This window comes from Cetorhinus maximus, chromosome 9 (assembly GCF_964194155.1).
Source record: "Cetorhinus maximus chromosome 9, sCetMax3.hap1.1, whole genome shotgun sequence".
In the NCBI taxonomy this organism is placed as follows: domain Eukaryota; kingdom Metazoa; phylum Chordata; class Chondrichthyes; order Lamniformes; family Cetorhinidae; genus Cetorhinus; species Cetorhinus maximus.
This window is the reverse complement of record NC_135887.1, coordinates 83,886,065-83,904,651: the sequence shown is the minus strand read 5'-3', so window position 1 is coordinate 83,904,651 and position 18,587 is coordinate 83,886,065. Positions and strand designations below refer to the sequence as shown.

General features: G+C 44.2%; 1 protein-coding gene across 1 annotated transcript in view; it reads right to left on the bottom strand.

Moving 5' to 3' along the window:
- Positions 1-18,587, bottom strand: part of ptprja (protein tyrosine phosphatase receptor type Ja) — a 196,500-nt gene that overhangs the window by 21,165 nt on the left and 156,748 nt on the right. The window contains exons 25-29 of the mRNA XM_078548955.1: positions 18,056-18,137; positions 17,039-17,129; positions 9,141-9,214; positions 1,972-2,106; positions 92-211 (exon numbers count right to left, since the gene is read on the bottom strand). Coding sequence (XP_078405081.1) covers positions 92-211; positions 1,972-2,106; positions 9,141-9,214; positions 17,039-17,129; positions 18,056-18,137 — 502 coding nt within the window. The remainder of the gene's footprint in view (positions 1-91; positions 212-1,971; positions 2,107-9,140; positions 9,215-17,038; positions 17,130-18,055; positions 18,138-18,587) is intronic.

Here is an 18,587-nt window from a genome sequence, read left to right as displayed (position 1 = left end):
CTGTCAGAATCTAAACTGTTGTCGATGACTCACCTCTACCAATCAGAATTCCTTAGTGCTCTGTGGAGTCTCTAACATACAGATAACTCACCTTTACTATTGTAAAGTCCCTGATGGTCCAGTCTTGGAGAACTATTTCTGACGTCAAGGTAACAATTTTGTCTCCAAAGATGAGAGGACGTTCAGTTGGCCAGTACTGTTCACATTTTGCCTAGCATGTGACATAAGAGATAAAAAAAATTAATATCAAATTTAAGAGATTTTCATGATATTCTAATGAACTTTTAGTTTGTTTGATCAGTTTCAGAGAGTAGAACATTAACGTGTAGAGACAAGTTCTTGCTCTCTTTGCAAATAATAGCAATGATTTTGCTGTATTGTAGATTAAATAGAGCTCAAGCCTGATCACAGAGCCTCAACATGAAGTCGAGTCCAGTTTAGTAATAGGGCTGTGATGTCCCTTATCTCTAATAAATAAGAATTTCAGTGCAAAATAAATGCAGTCACCTTGATTCTACAAAAATCTCCCAAGGCAGAGGGAATAGTTTGCCAATTTCCTGTACTCCATGATTGATATAAAGTTCTCATTCAGTGTCAATACAAAGTGGTGTAGACCTAATAATCTAACACAAGCTTCATAGGCATAGCATAACGGAGCAATAGCAGGAGCAACACAAAGCTCAGTTACATTTTTTGATGTAGAAAATCTGACTCATGCGACGCATCACAGGTTTAAAAATGCCACCTATTTCAATGTTTCTCACTTTTAAATATAAACATGTCTGCACGTGTTCAAATGGTTTGTGACCTTTTCTTTGATGATGATGGTTGGGATCTATTCATTCATCTCATGATATAACAGGATATCAATAGCTTTGGCAAGTCAAAGGCAACAGATCATTAAAGGTCCCACTAATTAAAAAGATTGTTCAGGAAATCCTTAATATTCATCAGCCTTTCACCCTCAGAGCCCACTGAAACTTCCTGTCAGGATATCCTGCCCGCTGCACAATAAGGAGTTTCTCTTATGGAGCTGAACAGGCTAGCTCCTTAGCACCAAGTTATCCTGATCCCATTGTTCCACACAGGGACTCCACAAATGTCATCATTCTCCTTAGGCCTTATCATATTTCTTAAACCCATCAGCTGTCTCACAGAAAGCTTCTTTTGATCCACTGTTGGCTGTCAAATGACTTTCATTTGCACTTTTTTTTGCAAGTTCCTGATACAGCCAGGTCTGTCCTGTGCCTGTGAGACTTGTGTCAGTTTCTCTCAGACTCCCTTGAACTCACCTCCTTCTTGGGACCTCACATTTTGTCTTCTGGTGGGAGGAGGGTAAGGGGCAGCGAGGGCACCATAATGCATTGCCAACTTATGATAGGAAAGAGCTTATTGGAGAACAGCATGCCTCTGTTGGTGCTATTTTTGCCAGCATAATCTTCTCGTGATATATTGGAGGATGATTATCACTGTTGCTATCTGGGTGATAACGGGTCAAGTGCTACAATCCATGGGTGATATGTTCCACCAGATTACCGCCCAGTTGGTGAAGGTAAAAATTACTCTCATTAACTTGGTTTGCAAGACCTCACATCTGAAGCAATGACAATCCAAATTTAAAAATCACAAGGCCACAAAAGGGACTAAATGGAAAGTCCTATCTAAATGCAAAATCCATGACAGCTGCCATCTTGAGAATCAGAAACAAATAGGCTCATTATACATCTGGCTGGTACATCAAGAATGTCGGGCCTGCCATAGAATATGAACTTTCAGCTGCTGGCTGGTGAAAAAAAATACTAGAATATAGTTTCACATTTACAAGACACTGGCTGGCATTTTCCGGCCCCGCCAGGGTGGGACCCACCGCGGATTATGCAGCGGCCCAGCCAAAAGAGTCCATTGACTTTCAGCAGGACCGGAAAATCCCACCCATTATTAAATCAGTAAGAATCAGAATGACCCACATACCCTCCCTTGTTCTACACATTTGGTGAGCATGACGATGGCTGGCACATAATGTTCCCAAATCATTCGCCAGAAATCGTTGACTGTATTCAACAGCGGTCCCTGTGCAGCAATGAACTCTTTTTTTGAGTTGTAGCCCTGGAAAGAAATAGGATATCAGCTTAAGAGGTGGTGGAGAATCAGATCATGTGGCACAATCATTTTTCAGAAATATTCTCATAAAGATACAGAAGACATTGAAGTAAAGCTCTCCTGATACTGACTGGTGGATCATTCACTGTGGATGCTGCAGTGGCATCCAGTGTCACTTATGACTTACTGCAGGAGTGTCAGGACCAAAAGATTTATCTTGGTCAAATCAAAAGTAATCACATAAACAGTCTTATTGGCCAGTGTGTGCATGGAAGAGAGACAGGGGTGTGGGGACACTGGGGGAAGAGAGATGAGAGATGGGGGGGCCAAGGGAAGAGAGGAGAAGGGGGCGGGGGCATGAAGAGAGGGTACCGAGAGAGAGGGGGCTGAGAGAGAATGGGAGGGGGAAGAGAGAGAGAGACAGAAGGGGGGAAAGAGGGAGAGGGGAAGGGAGAGAGGGGGCACAGAGAGCGAGAGAGGGGGGCACAGAGAGCGAGAGAGGGGGCAGAGAGAGAGGGGAGGCACAGAGAGGGGGGCACAGAGAGAGAGGGGGGCACAGAGAGAGGGGGGCACAGAGAGCGAGAGGGGGGGGCACAGAGACCGAGAGAGGGGGGCACAGAGAGCGAGAGAGGGGGGCACAGAGAGCGAGAGAGGGGGGGCACAGAGAGCAGGTGGGGGCATAGAGAGTGAGAGAGGGGGCACAGAGATAGAGTGGGGGCAGAGAGAGAGGGGGGCACAGAGAGAGAGGGGGGGCACAGAGAGAGAGGAGGGGCACAGAGAGAGAGGGGGGGCACAGAGAGAGAGGGAGGGCACAGAGAGGGGGCACAGAGAGGGGGGCACAGAGAGAGAGAGGGGGCACAGAGAGAGAGGGGGGCACAGAGAGAGAGGGGGGCACAGAGAGAGAGGGGGGCACAGAGAGAGAGGGGGGGCACAGAGAGAGAGGGGGGGCACAGAGAGAGAGGGGGCACAGAGAGAGGGGAGCACAGAGAGGGGGGCACAGAGAGAGGGGGGCACAGAGAGAGGGTGGCACAGAGAGAGGGTGGCACAGAGAGAGAGGCACAGAGAGAGGGGCACAGAGAGAGGGAGGGGCACAGGGGGGGGGGGGAGACAGACAGAGTGGGGGGGGACAGTCAGAGAGTGGGGGGACAGTCAGAGAGGGGGGGACAGTCAGAGAGGGGGGAGACAGACAGAGAGGGGGGAGACAGTCAGAGAGGGGGGAGACAGTCAGAGAGGGGGGGGACAGTCAGAGAGGAGGGAGACAGACAGAGAGGGGGGAGACAGTCAGAGAGGGGGGAGACAGTCAGAGAGGGGGGAGACAGTCAGAGAGGGGGGAGACAGTCAGAGAGGGGGGAGACAGTCAGAGAGGGGGGAGACAGTCAGAGAGGGGAGAGGGCAGTCAGAGAGCGGAGAGGGCAGTCAGAGAGCGGAGAGGGCAGTCAGAGAGGGGGGGACCGAGAGAGAGAGATGGGGGGACAGACAGGGATGAGGGGGACAGAAAGAGGGGGAGAAAGAGAGAGAGGGGGAAAGAGAGAGAGGGGAAGAGAGAGAGGGGAAGAGAGAAAGAGAAGGGAGGGAGGGGTGAGAGTGAGGGGGGGGGTGGGAAAGAGAGAGTGTGAGAGAGAGAATGGATCAACCTAAATTAAGCAGAATAACAGCTTCCGTGCCCCATCCTCTATATACAATATTAAAAATGTTACATTGTGCCAACGGCCTTTTCACACAACTGGACTACTAGTCCATTTTTGTCACATTTTTTGCATCAAATTTTTCCCCATCAAGTCTATTTTCATATTTGGTCTTGTCAATATAAATTTGTCATTTTGATTTGTTGGGAATCTGAAAGCCAGATTGCACAAATACTTCATAGAAAATGGTTTCATCTTCTTTACTTCAGTAAAAAGATCTTTCATATCCAAAATAAAGGTTCTGAACAAAATAAAACATATACAAAAAATGCAAAATTCACAAAAGCATGTTTTGATTTATCCAATGAATCTCTTTAATTCATTCACTTCAGTTTTTACTCGAAGGTTCAGATTTTTGACTAAAGCTGTGACTCTGAGCTGAATCTAGACTGTGCAGTCTGAGCACATGTGAAGTATTTAACTTCTTTGGATGCATTATATCAGTCAGCCATACTGATGGAATATTCTAGAAGTTTCCTCGCCAAATCACACACCATGTTGACTTAGAAATATAACACCACTCCTTCACTGTTGCTAGGTCAAAATACTTCTGAACAGCACAATAGCACCATACAGACAGCAGAGGTTCAGGGCAGCAGCTCACCATCACCTTCTCAAGAGCAATTAGGGATGCAATAACTGTTGGCTTTGCTAGTGTGATGGGGCTATCCATCTATATATATATATACACACTCATGGCTAATTCCTAACATTTTAAAAACTGGATATGACCTTTTAAAATGATTGAAGCCACGTCTGGCTGTTACCTTCGAACAATAGGAGCTAATCTGGCAGTATCAAAGAAATTTGCACCTCATTATCTCTGAGGAGACACTAATTACCACTGTGGGCTGCAGAGACCGGAATGATACAAAGGCCATCTACATTTCATAAGCCAGGCCTGGCAACCGGAGTCTACTAGAACAAAGAGTGTTGCAACCTTCCTTTCAAATTCTTAATGGTTGGAACTTTAACAATCTCAGGAATCAGACAAAGGAATGTACACCCTTTGTCAAAGTCAAAGTTAAGAGGTGGGAAGCATGTGACATGACCCCTTTAGCGAGGGGAACCAGTTATACTGTCTTGCTATACTGCAAATCAGTCTGCCATCTTCCATCTACCAAGCAGCAGCCTAAAATAGAGGCTCTGTCCAGGTTTGAATGCCTGGTCCCTATCTACACTGTTTTTACTGGAACTTCTGAATTTCGATACATTCGCCTATATCTGTGTGTACCTATCTCATTGTGGAAGCCATCTCTACTTGAAAAGTGAATTATCCAGCATCAGTTTTCAACCTGCTGACTTTTGTGAAGGAATATACCATTGGACTTTGATCCTGGACTCTGGATTCACCTGAAACAATAATTCTTTACTCTGTGGTCTTTGCCCTGCAAATCTTTCTTTCTCTATCCCTCTTTACTGTATTAATGAAAAAGGAGGCAACATTGCTACCCTCCTTCTGCATTTGAATGTGTGTAAATGAACTAACTCTGAGTTCATCCTATCACAAGCTTGTTGTGGAGTTATTATGAGAAACTGGATCACACCAAAACAGAGGGGTTGGGAAATATGCCACCACTTATAAAGGGGGACATCAACATCAAAATATCTTTGTTTACGGGTGGGTGGTGAGAGGAGAAATCAGGGCTGTTTAAATTAACACCCACTCCTGTACATAACACTAGTAATATCTACATTCAATGAATGAATTACAAAAGGACTGTGCACTGTAGGCTTAAGTATAATCTAACCAAGGTTCAATATAAATTTAACATCTGCCTTCGAACTCTTTTCTCTCGAAATTCAATTCAGTACTCTGTTTGTGAAGAGGTCTTGTGGTGCACTGGAATCATCCTACCCCTGGGCCCAGTGGTGTAGTGCTGCCGGAGTGGGGCTTTGACGCAACCAGGGCCTGGGACACAGGGTGCGGGGGAGTAGAATGCCAGAGCCCTGGACAGATGAAGCTGGCTGCGAGGGCCAGGAGAGAGACTCTGAGGAGTGGAGTCCCAGGTTGGAGTGGGGGTGGGGGGAAGAGGCTGACTGCCGTGTCTGTGTCTGTGTGTGTGGGAGTGAGAAAGAGTGCGTGGGAGTGAGAGAGAGTGCGTGTGCGTGGGAGTGAGAGAGTGTGTGCGCATGGGAGTGAGAGAGAGTGCGTGTGCGTGGGAGTGAGAGAAAGTGCGTGTGCGTGGGAGTGAGAGAAAGTGCGTGTGTTTGGGAGTGAGAGAAAGTGCGTGGGCGTGGAAGGGAGAGAGAGTGCGTGTGCGTGGGAGTGAGAGAAAGTGCGTGTGTGTGGGAGTGAGAGAAAGTGCGTGGGCGTGGAAGGGAGAGAGAGTGCGTGTGCGTGGGAGTGAGAGAAAGTGCGTGTGCGTGGGAGTGAGAGAAAGTGCGTGTGCGTGGGAGTGAGAGAGAGTGCGTGTGCGTGGGAGTGAGAGAAAGTGCGTGTGCGTGGGAGTGAGAGAGAGTGCGTGTGCGTGGGAATGAAAGTGCGTGTGCGTGGGAGTGAGAGAGAGTGCGTGTGCGTGGGAATGAGAGAGAGTGTGTGTGCGTGGGAGTGAGAGAGAGTGCGTGGGTGTGGGAAGGAGAAAGTGAGTGCGTGTGTGGGAAGGAGAGAGTGAGTGCGTGTGTGGGAGTCAGAGTGAGAGCATGTGGGAGTAAGAATGTGCGTTAGTGAGAGAGTATGTGTGTTAGTGAGAGAGTGTGTGAGAGTGAGAGAGAGTGTGTGAGAGTGAGAGAGAGTGTGTGAGAGTGAGAGAGAGTGTGTGAGAGAGAGTGTGTGAGTGAGACAGAGTGTGCGAGAGTGAGCGAGAGTGTGAGCGAGAGAGAGGGTGTGAGCGAGAGAGAGGGTGCGAGCGAGAGAGAGGGTGCGAGCGAGAGAGAGGGTGCGAGCGAGAGGGTGTGAGCGAGATAGTGTGAGTGAGAGAGAGAGTGAGCAAGAGTGTATGTGTATGTGTTAGTGAGAGAGTTTGTGTGTGTGTTTGTGAGAGAGTGACAGAGTGTGTGCGTGTGTGGGAAGGAGAGAATGAATGTGTGTATGGGAGTCAGAGTGAGAGTGTGTGGGAGTGAGAGGGTGTGCGGGAGTGAGAGAGTGTGTGTTAATGAGAGAGTGATAGTGTGTGCGAGAGAGAGTGAGTGAGTGAGTGGGTGAGTGGGTGAGCAATATCTGTTTGTATCCAGGAAATGGGCCCGCTCCTCCTGGAGTGAACTGATCCTGACAGCTGTCTCCACTTGGGGAGGCACCACCTGGCATTGCGATGCAGTTGGCTACTGGAAGTGTTCAAGGGCAGCCGCCATCACAGTAGGATGTGGTGTACAGGAGTGCGCCACCAGCTCATTGGGAGAGAGAAGCACATTCTGCACGTAAAGCCCTCAACCTAGCACTGAGGTGAAGTCAAGTCAGTCTACTTCAAGCCTGCAATCCTTCAGAAAGAACAATGTATTCTACTTTTTGATTAATGTCCTGTCTTCCTTTGTGTTATTGCAAGCAGAAGTGAATCAGGCAATGTCTCTATTATAGTATCTCAGCACCAGGGCTGCGACCTCTTTAGGCTTCCCAACCTGATAAATATTTTATAAGGATCAAGACTTGGGTCATGTGAAGCCCAATTCTCTAGGAATATAGAGGTTTCTTTAGACCCCAGAAGTTTTGTCAATCGCTTCATTTATCCTATGTGAAGCACAACCACAACACCTAAAATAGAAAGGTTATGTATATTACGAAACGATGATAATTGATCAGAAATTAGTGTGTGTTACCTTAGTCAATAGATAGGATGGCAGGAAAAAGATAGTTATGCGTGCAGGCAACAATTTCTTCTTTACTCAACAGGGGCAGGTGATGACTGGGGGGAAGAGGCTGACTTCTGTGTCTGTGTGTGTGGGAGTGAGAAAGAGTGCGTGGGAGTGAGAGAGAGTGCGTGTGCGTGGGAGTGAGAGAGTGTGTGCGCATGGGAGTGAGAGAGAGTGCATGTGCGTGGGAGTGAGAGAAAGTGCGTGTGCGTGGAATATCCTATATTCCTAGAGAATTGGGCTTCACATGACCCAAGTCTTGATCCTTATAAAATATTTATCAGGTTGTGAAGCCTAAAGAGGTCGCAGCCCTGGTGCTGAGATACTATAATAGAGACATTGCTTGATTCACTTCTGCTTGCAATAACACAAAGGAAGACAGGACATTAATCAAAAAGTATTGTTGCTGGACTAGTAATCTAGAAACCCAGGGTAATGCTCTGAGGACTCAGGTTCGAATCCCGCCACGGCAGATGGTGGAATTTGAATTCATTAAAAATCTAATGGTGACTGTGAAGCCATTGTCAATTGTTGTAAAAACCCATCTGGTTCACTAATGCCCTTTAGGGAAGGATATCTGCCGTCTTTACCTGGTCTGGCTTACATCTGACTCCAGACCCATAGCAATATGGTTGAATCTTAAATGCACTCTGAACTAGGGCAATTGGTAATAAATGCTGGCCTGTCCAGCGATGCCCACTTCTCATGAATGAATAATAAAAAAAAACATGTTGGGAAGTAATGTATTTAATCAGTGGCAGTACTCCTCAGAGGACATCCGATTTCAATGTGGGAACAGTAACATTTCACAGCACAGAAGGAAGCCACTCAGCCTATCATTGTAACTGCACGTGTGTCAAAGAACTATCCATGTCATCCAATTCTCCATATTCCTCTTCTTAAAATTTCAGATATGAAACATGTGATGGATTCTATTCCTGGTCAGCCATACTGCAGGAGGCAATGGCAAACCATTGCAGTACTTTGCCAAGCATAATCATGAACCGATCCAATGAAATCCATGGTTGCCAATGTCCTCTTAGGGCATGGTACCCGAAGGACTTTGTTAACCTACATTGTTACTTATAATGATTTGTGTACCCATACCCCTAGATCTCTCTATCCTATGCAGGCTCTTACTTCTCAAGAAGCAGGTGGCCTCCTTATTCCTACTACCAAAACCCTTACCTCACATTTATCCACATTAAAATTAATTTGCAACTTAAATGCCTATTTTGCAATTCTTTTAACATCTTGTGTTTTGTCACAGTTTACCACTATAATCCCTCAATTTGGTGTCATCTGAAAATTTTGATGTTGCAATTCCGATTCCAGAGTCCAAATATTTTTCATAAATCTCTGTGGAGCACCACTTTCCACAAGTGTGAATAACTACCTTTATCCCTATGTCTGTTTCCTGTTTTGAAGCCATTCTGTAATTCATCCCGATTACACATGCTCTGATTTAAAATCATGGGTTTACTACACAGTACGTTACCCAGAGCCTTTTGAAAGTCCATGTATAACTAGATTTATAAGTTCTATATAAAATAAATTGATGTAACTCACCGGCATGAAATTAGCATTGATGTAATCACTGGATGGGTCTCCAGTGACAAAGAGTTTAACTCGACTTATATCATCTAAAAATTTAAAGGAAACGTGATTATTTTACACAAGAGATAAAGATGCAAGAAGGTATGCAGAACATTGGCAGGAGGTGAGAGCTTGTCTGACCAGTTTAATGGTAATTAGTAAAGTACCTGCCCTAATGTTGCAACAGATCTGTGCTAACCTAGTCATTACTTGACAACACAAAGAAAGAGCTTTTAAAAATCTGGAATTTTAGTTTTTTCAGTGCTATTTGAGGAGCAATATGCTAGCAGTGGGAACGGATCACTTTCTAATTCAGTCACATACTTTCAGCATCGTAACATAAGAAAAATCAAGGACAAAAAGAGATTATTCGGTTCATCAAAGTTCATCCCTCCAGTATTCTAACTCCAACACAGGTTGTTCCAAATGTAAAACTTGCCAAAAGAAACAACTGATTGGAGGTGCAGGATGAAAGGCAGCAGCTCTATTAGTGGGAACAAATGAGCACGCAGCAGCATGCCCTATTTCATCAGCAAGCACCCTCCATAAGAAATCAACAACACTGCAGGTCCCAACCAGAGAATGAGAACTAGGAGTGAGGGTAGGAGTTGTGTGTCCCCAATGAAGCATCAATGTTGGAAAATAAATATATCCCATTTAATTTAAAATGAAATTTTATTGGGTTAGCATGACTTCATTTTGTTGATAGGAAGAATTTACAATAAGGAACAGACTCTGCACTGGAATGGATTGGCCAAGAGAAAATCATATAAGGGTTGAACGTATTTTGCCACACCAGCAGCTCTATCAATTTAAATCACCATACTAAGTCTACTTGCTACTGTCAGCAGATTTGAGCACTTTTCGATCTTCTATAATCTTGCAATGATGAAACAAAATTAAGTAACGTAATCAGGTTAAGCAGGATTCACATGCAGCAGGAGGAAAGGAACAAGGCAGGTGAGGTGGGTGGCGGAAGGCAGATAGCAGAAGTGAAGGAAAGGGTGAGGAGGAGGAGAGAGGGAATAGAAGGATAGGAAAGGGAAAGAGGGGAAATGTGAGGGACTAAGACCTCACCCTGTATATTTTTTATAAAATATATAAAGATATGCTCGTTGCTATCTCCAAATATCTAAAACTAGCTACAGACCTAAAATGGCTGCATCTACGTCTGTCTGTGACCCTTGAACAAAAGATGTTACCTGCTTGCAGGGAAACTCGTATATCATTATCTCTGAAGAGCCACTAATGACATATTGTGGGCTGCACAGACCAAATTCAAAGAGAGCTAGACAAAGGCCATCTGCATTTCATAACCCAGGCTGGCCAATAAGAGTCTGCTTGTCTGCTAAGACAAAGGGCCCCACAGCCTTCCTTTCAATTCTTAATGGCTGAAACATTCAACAATCTCAGGGACCCAGGCAAGGGATACACCCCCTTTATCAAAGACAGTGTGGAAAGGTGGGTGCCATGTGACATGGACCTCTGGTTTGTGGAATCAGTAATATTGCACACAGTCTCAGCCTGCCATTTTAACATCTAACTAGCAGTATCACAAACAAAGAGCTCTGGCCCACATTGGACACCTGGCCCCATCTATCTGGAAAAACTGTATCATTGCCTATAAGATTGAATTGTCTCTGCATGCCTATCTCATTGTGTGAAGTCAACATCACTGAAGAAGTGAATTATCCAGCATTGGTTTTTAGCTCACCGGTCTCCGTGAAGGAGTATCTCATTGGATTTTGATTCTGGGCTCTGGAACCCACATGAAACAATATTTATTTTCTCTGTGGTCTCTGCTCTGTAGATCTTTCTTTTCTCTATCCCTCTTTTGCTGTGTGAATGCAAAGGAGGCAACGTTGCAATTTTCTTTCTGCATTTGGAGTGTGTGCAAATAAACCAACCCTTTGAGTTCATCCAATCTCGAGTTTGCTGTGGGGCTATTAATAGAAAATTGGATCACACCAAAACCAAGGGGTTGGGAGATACGCCACCGCTTATAAAGGGAGAAGCAAATCAAAAACACCTTTCTGTTAACAGGCGGGCGGTGAGAGGAGAAATTTATGCTGTTTAAATTAACCCCCCTCCTGTCCGTAACAGGAAGATAGATGGAAGTATAGGAGAGGGACATGCGAGGAGAAAGGATGAAGGAGTGGGACAATGGTGGAGAGGAATCAGAAGGAGCAAAAGGGAACAAGCCTTCTGTTGGGGTCAAATCTGAACCATATGGGAAGGGAAGGCTGTAGTTAATGCATTTTTAGTTTTGCATACACTAAAGCTAGAATAACAGTTGTTGGAGTGGTTTCTGGGTCAGAGGTCTACATGGGTGTGAGGTGCGATTTCACCTGTGATATTGCCAGGAAGAGCCAGCAAGTAGGAGAGCAGCCAGTGGGTCTCCCAGACTGCCAACCCAATCAGCAGCTCTGGAGCCTTGGCAGCCCCATCTGGAGAGGTGGCTGCTGTTCAGGCATCAAGGAGAATGCAAGGGAATGCCACAAAATGGATGCACCCTCAGGGGGGCCAAGCAGGCAGGCCTGGTGAAGAGAGGGAAAACTTGTCCAGTGGGAGCATGAGGCTTTGCTGCTGTCAGCTCCCCCAATGTGCTCCTTGTTCAATGGTCCCCCTGCCACCAAGAAGCCATATGGAGGCAGTTAGTAAGCTCCCCATGCGGTGGGAGACCAATTCACTGCAAGCAAAATTCCGGCAGCCTGGGAAAAATTGCCTTTAATTGAGCCTTCAACAATTGAAATTGGATGCCCACCTCTGTTTGGCAGGCAGCTGAGCTGCAGCCAGTCCCACTGTGGGGGAAACTACCCTGGTGGCTGGACTGAGTTGGGGAGCCATTCCGACATGGTTCAACGCTCTTTTCATGCCTCCTCTGCCTCGCAGACCTTCTTTATACTATCTCAGACTTGAGATGAGAGTTCTCCTTCCAGGAGTTATATTGTCTTAGCAGGGGTTGGGGAGTGCATTCCATTTTTTTTCCACAGTCAAGGCTTTCTTATGCCAAATCGGGAGGGGGAGAGTTGGGAACTCCATTGTGTCTGTTTCCAGGAGCCTAGTCCGAAAGGCAATGGTTCTCAAAGTGAGGTCTATGGATCACTGGTGGTCTGTGAGGATGCTCCAGGTGGTCCACAGGCTAGACCAAAATGCAAGTCACTGACGAGCATCTCCATGGCCGAGATCATACAAGAGAATTGGCTAAAACCCACGTCCCCACCACTTATGTGACATCGCATAACCAGACTGGTTCTTGTATGCGCAGCACAAGTTGTCATAAGCATGAGTAACAAAAATGAAGTTTTATAAACAATTTTTATGTTACTGTTACAACCTACAACTGCAAGTTTGGATTTTCATGCTTGTGGGGCTGAAACAAAGAGGAAGAACTGGCTAAATGTGTAGCCTGACATGAGATTGACGAGTTCCAGGTTGGAACCAGCCATCACTTCATTGGTGCCTCATCAAAAGCAGTGCCAATATCCCCATCAACTCTAATAAGTTTTTTTGCAGTGATAAGCGACAACAGGTGGGGTAGGACAGGTAAATGGTCCGCTGGGACTTTTGCTTCACTTAAATGGTCCACAGAAGAAAAGGTTTGAGAACCACTGCCAAAAGGAGCAGAACTGGAAAAATTTTGCTGGTCACTTTAAATCACAAGTAAGAGGCTGCAACAGCAGCTGTCAAGATAGCAAGGACAGGAAACTGAAAATAAAATCCTAAGAGGCATGTTAAGACATTACAATTCATACTTTCATATTTTTATCATACTAAAGCCTTGACTTAATGTTGGAAATATAGGGAAGGCATTGGCAAAGAGCCATCTAATTACATTGGACATTCAGCACAGAAACAGGCCATTCATCCCAACCAGTCCATGCTGACGTTTATGCTTCACTTGAGCCTCCTCCCATCTTTCCTCTTCTAAATCTATCGACATATCCCTCTATTCTCTTCTTCTTCTTACATTTATCTAGCCTCCCCTCAAATGCATCTATAATCACTCCCTGTGGTAGCAAGTTCCTCATTCTCACCATTCTCTGGCTAAAGAAATTTCTTCTGTGTTCTTTATCTGATTTCTTGGTGACTGTCTTATATTAATGGCCTCTAGTTTTGCTCTTCCTCCCAAGTGGAAATATTCACTCAGTGTCTACTCTATCTAAATCCTTCAGAATTTTAAAAACCTCTATGAGGTCATCCCTCAGCCTTCTTTTATCAAGAAAAAAGGAGCCCAGCTTGCTCACCCTCTCCTAACAGGTATATTCCCGCATTTCTGGTATCAGCATTGTAAATCTTTTTTTGCACCCTCTCCAGTGCCCTTTTTTAATATAATATGATGACCAGAATTGTATGTAGTACTCAGGTGTGGTCTAACCAAGCTACAGTAGTTTCCTTGCTCTAACCTCCTTTTCACCAAGGATGCCAAATCCCTCTACACCTCCATGTCTCAGCAGGACAGTCTGAGGGTTTTCAGCCTCTTACTTGAATGGAGTCCCAACCAGTCTCCATTCATCACCTCCCTCCCCGACCTAGTTGAACTTGTTCTCACACTGATGAACTTTTCCTTTATGCCCGCTCACTTTGCCCAAATAAAAGATGTAGCTAAGGGTACCTGGATGGGCCCTAGCTATTGCTGCCTTTCTGTGGGATATGTGTAACATTCTTTGTTCTACTCAAGCCCCTCCCTCACCTCTTTTTCCAGTGCAATGGTGACTGTATTGGTACCATTTCCTGTCTCTCCCTGAACCAGAGAATTTCATTGACTTTTACTTCCAAGTTCCACCCATCGTCACCTTCGCGTGGCCCATCTCTAACCCTTCCCTTTCCTTCCTCAGCTTCTTTCTTTCCATTTCTGGAGATAGGCTATCAACCAACATTCACTGTAAGCTCACTGACTCCCACAGCTACCTTGACAATACTTCCTCACACCTGGCTTCCGGTAGGACTATTCTATTCTCCCAGTTTCTCCATCTCCATTGGACAATGTAACCTTCCATACTAGCACACATCCAATAAGCCTTCCTTTTTTCTCACTGAAGAATCCCCTCCATCATGGTTGATGGGGCCCTCGACTGTATCTATGCTATTTCAAGCACTTCTGCTCTCACCCCTTCCCCTCCTTCCCAGAACCACGATTGGTTTACCTTATCCCCACCTTCCACGCCACCAGCCTCTAAATTCACCAGATTATCCTCCACCATTTCCACCACTCATCACCAAATACATCTTCCCTCTTCTTTCAGCATTCTGAAGGTAGCATTCCCTCTGCAACACCCTGGGCCACTCCTCAATCACCCCCAACATCGCCCCCTTTCCTTCAGCATTTTTCCACGCATGTGCAAGAGATGCAACACCTGCTCTTATACCTCTTTCCTTCTCACTGTCCAAGGCCTCAAACACTCCTTCCAGATGAAACAACAATTTACTTGTACTTAATTCAAATTAGTACACTGTATTCGCTGCCATGATGTGGTTTCCTCTACACTGTGAAGATCAAATGCAGACTGGATGACTGCTATGTGGAACACCTCTATTTAGTTGTAAGTGTGATTTCTAGCATTTTCTGTTTTTATTTCAGATTTTTGGCATCTGTAGAATTTTGCTTTCGTTATTAAGGTTCAATATACGTTTAGCATAACTTTTTACTATTCAATTCTATCCCTCTAGAAATACATACCAGTGCTTTGTTTGCTTTTTTATGGCCTTGTTAACCCATGACTCTACTTTTAGTTATTCTTGTATTTGTACAAAATATGCAACCTTCCTATTTTTCTTTCTAACATCTAATATCTCGCATTTATCCATGTTGAAATTCATTTGTCAATTATGTGCACAAGTTTAATATCTTTTTGTAATTTGTTGCAGCCTTCTCAGTATTGACTTCCCCAAATTTGGTGACATCTGCAAATTTAAAAAAAATTGTGTTTTCGATTCCAAAGTCTAAATTGTTAATATAATTATGAACAGCATTGGTCTCAGCAGAACACCACTTTGCACTTTCTGTCACTCTGAGTAACTACACTATGCCTCTCTCTACCAACCACCTATCCATTCTACTGCTTGTCCCCTGACTCTGTATGCTCTTACGTTTTCATTACTCTATTATATGGTGCCCCTATTGAAGGCCTTTTGAAAATTTATATAAGTTACATCTATAACTACATCAACCTAGTGATCGTTAAGTACAAGAATGTTCAGAATGGAAAACCTTGTCAACAGTAGTTCTTTTGAAAGATAGTAACATTACATAACACGCACATTAATTTCACAGCACCATGTACCTACAGGAATTGCATTGAATTCTTTGACCGACTAATCCATTGTAATATATAATTGTGAGGGGACAAAGACCTCACACTGTATATTTTTATAAAATATAGATATATATATAGATATCCACATGGCTATTTCTTAAATTTTAAAAACTGGACAAAGACCTTTTAAATGGCTGAATCTATGTCTGCCTGTGACCCTCGAACAAAAGAAGCTGCCTGGAATTATCTCTGAAGAGGTACTAATAACCCCCTGTGGACTGCACAGACCAAATTCAAAGAGAACTATACAAAGCCCACTTCATAAACCAGGCTGGCCAATTGGAGTCTACTTGTCTGCAAGGACAAAGGGCCGTGCAACTTTCCTTTCAATTCTTAAAAGCTGACACATTCAATCATCTCGGGGACCCAGATGAGGGATACATACCATTTGTCAAAGACACTGTGAAAAGATGGGAATCATGTAACATGGGCCTTTAGCTTGTGTAACAAGTAATATTGCCTTGTTATACTGCAAATTTTCATTCTTCTCTTTGTTATCCTACAAGCAGCCTCACCGAAAAGACTGAATATCTGGCCATATCTACATTGTTTCTGCTGGAGTTTCTGTACCATCTCCTACAAGACTGATTCATCTCTGCATGCCTACCTCATTGTGTGAAGTCAACACCACTGAAAAAGTTAATTAACCATGAAGGAATATGTCACTGGACTTTGATTCAGGTCTCTGGAGCCCATGTGAAACAATAATTCTTTTCTTTGTGGTCTTTGCCCTGTAAATCTTTCTTTTCTCTATCCCTCTTTTACTGTATGTGCGCACAGAAGGCAATGTTGCAAACCTCCTGCCACAGTTTGAGTGCGTGCAAACAAACTAACCCTCTGAGTTCATCCTATCTTGAATTTGCTGTGGGGATATTAATAAAAAAATTGGATCACATCAAAGCCAAGGGGTTGGGAAATATGCCACCGCCTATAAAGGAGGAAGCAAATCAAAACACCTTTCTGTTTAAGGATGGGTGGCAAGCAGAGAAATTAGTGTTGTTTCTATTAATCCCTCTCCTGTCCATAACAATAATGGAATATCACTTCACTCAGAATGACTCTGTGATGGAAGCAGGAGAAAGGGCTGCAGTAACACTTGGCAGTCATTCGCAGAGAGCCCTTGTACGATTGGAAGGCTCACTAAAGGCAGGTATGGTTGCGTATTCTAACAACCCAGTTTCCCAGCAAACTGCAGAAAGCCAGCAAGCAGGAACCTTTCAGCATAAGCAGGATCCCCTAACATTCCTTTCCACCATAGTAATAGCCTGTAGTATCCCATTAATCTGCCTGCCTCAGTCTCAATGCTTCTGCTTTTCTCCACCTAAAGTTGCAGAGAAAAACACAAGAGGAAGGCAAACACAGATGGGTGAGAATGGGAAAGAGAAAAGAGAAAATTAAAAGCAGCAGGGGGAAGAGAGAGAGAGAGAGAGAGAGAAAGATAGATAAAAAGGAAAAAGGGAGCAGAAACACTGAGTACTTACAGGGAAGTACTGTAAGTGTGAGGGAATGGTGAAGTGAGGAGGACAGAGATTGACACTCGCATCAGGTACTTACAGGGCAAGACATTATTGTAGCGATTCTTAGGCTTGTTCAGGGGTTGTTGGGCAGCTTGTGTCGACTGCAAGATTCCAACTGGCTTCAGTTCCTAGAAAGGGGAGATTCATCAGTGACAGGTTTGTCCAGGAAGATAGACTTCTCACTTTAAAAATGTATTAAAATCTCTTTAACCAATCTCGAGATATTTCATTTCTTTCCCCCTTATGAAACTGAAGTGAAGGGCCAAGGCTTACAGTTCAGTTGTTGGCTAGAGGGAAGACTAAAGGTAGCAAGGAATTCCAAAGGTTTGAGGTCATGGAAATTGTAAGTCAAATGACAGACCTTACTTATATTTCTGGCATTTTCCATTTAGATTTAGGCTAGGGGGTACCATGATCCATAATTTAGCCACCTTATTTCCAACAATCTATTACAGGATTTCGTGTTTTAAAAACGTTACGTTCATTACCATACAAGGAACCCATTCTAAACAGGAGCAGACTCTTACTGACATGACAAGACTAGTCACACTTTTTGTTCCATCTATGCTGTACAGAAATGGATGGCTAGAGTTTGGAACCAAATCCTTCAATATTTTAATAATGTGTTTATTTGCCTCATGAATGAGCATGGGAAACATAATTCACAAGTTAAGAGAAACCACGATCAAGCATACACATTCACTGGGTTGCTAATTTGCAGAGTCCTTCAGACGAAATGACCATCAATGTGTGATCATCCAATGGTAAATGTGCTAAGAGGGAGGAGGGAGATTAAGGGCAATACTAACTCCTTTGGCAGCAGGTAAGAACGTCTCGAACTGCAGCAATAACAGAGCTACTTGCAAGCTGCAACATTAGGCCAAATGATTCTCTAACAACACAAGACCCCATAAATCCCAGTAATGCTAAAATAAGTGTTGATTATAGCATTAAAAACCTTGAACACAGATGTGCACCGCCTGCCCCAGACCAGAATGGAATAAAACAGGACAGAGAACAGAAACAAATCATGGGGTAGAATTAATATTCTAACCTCATACTCTTCAGCAAATCCACAGTCAGAGTCAGCATGTTGCTTACTGAAATATCCTTCAAAGTAGTCCACACTGATGGCACTATGAGCAATAACAAAGCATAACAATCAGTCCTCAGGCCCTTGAGTTAATTCATTTACATCTTTTAAATATTAACATTTTACCTGGGTTTTTGCCCTCAATATGAAAACAAGTAACCGATGGGGAATGGAGCACGGTAATTTTGTTAGCATCTTGGAATCAGCCTGGGTCAGGTACAGCACAGGTTAGATGTAGATTAAAGCTTCCCTTATGCTGTTCCAAATACATTCAGAATAGGTTAATGCAGGTTTCTTTATACCACTCCCATTTGCATAGGAGCCAACTGAGAATGAGAACATTCATTCCATAATTCTGGCCCTGGGACTAGGGAAATGGAAAATGTTCTTTAAAAGCCTTTATTTTAACAGCACTCTTATAGTATCCTGACGAGCTTTCAGTATGTGAGCTGGTTGCAGTTTCTAGAACACTCATCAGCTTATATTAGACACA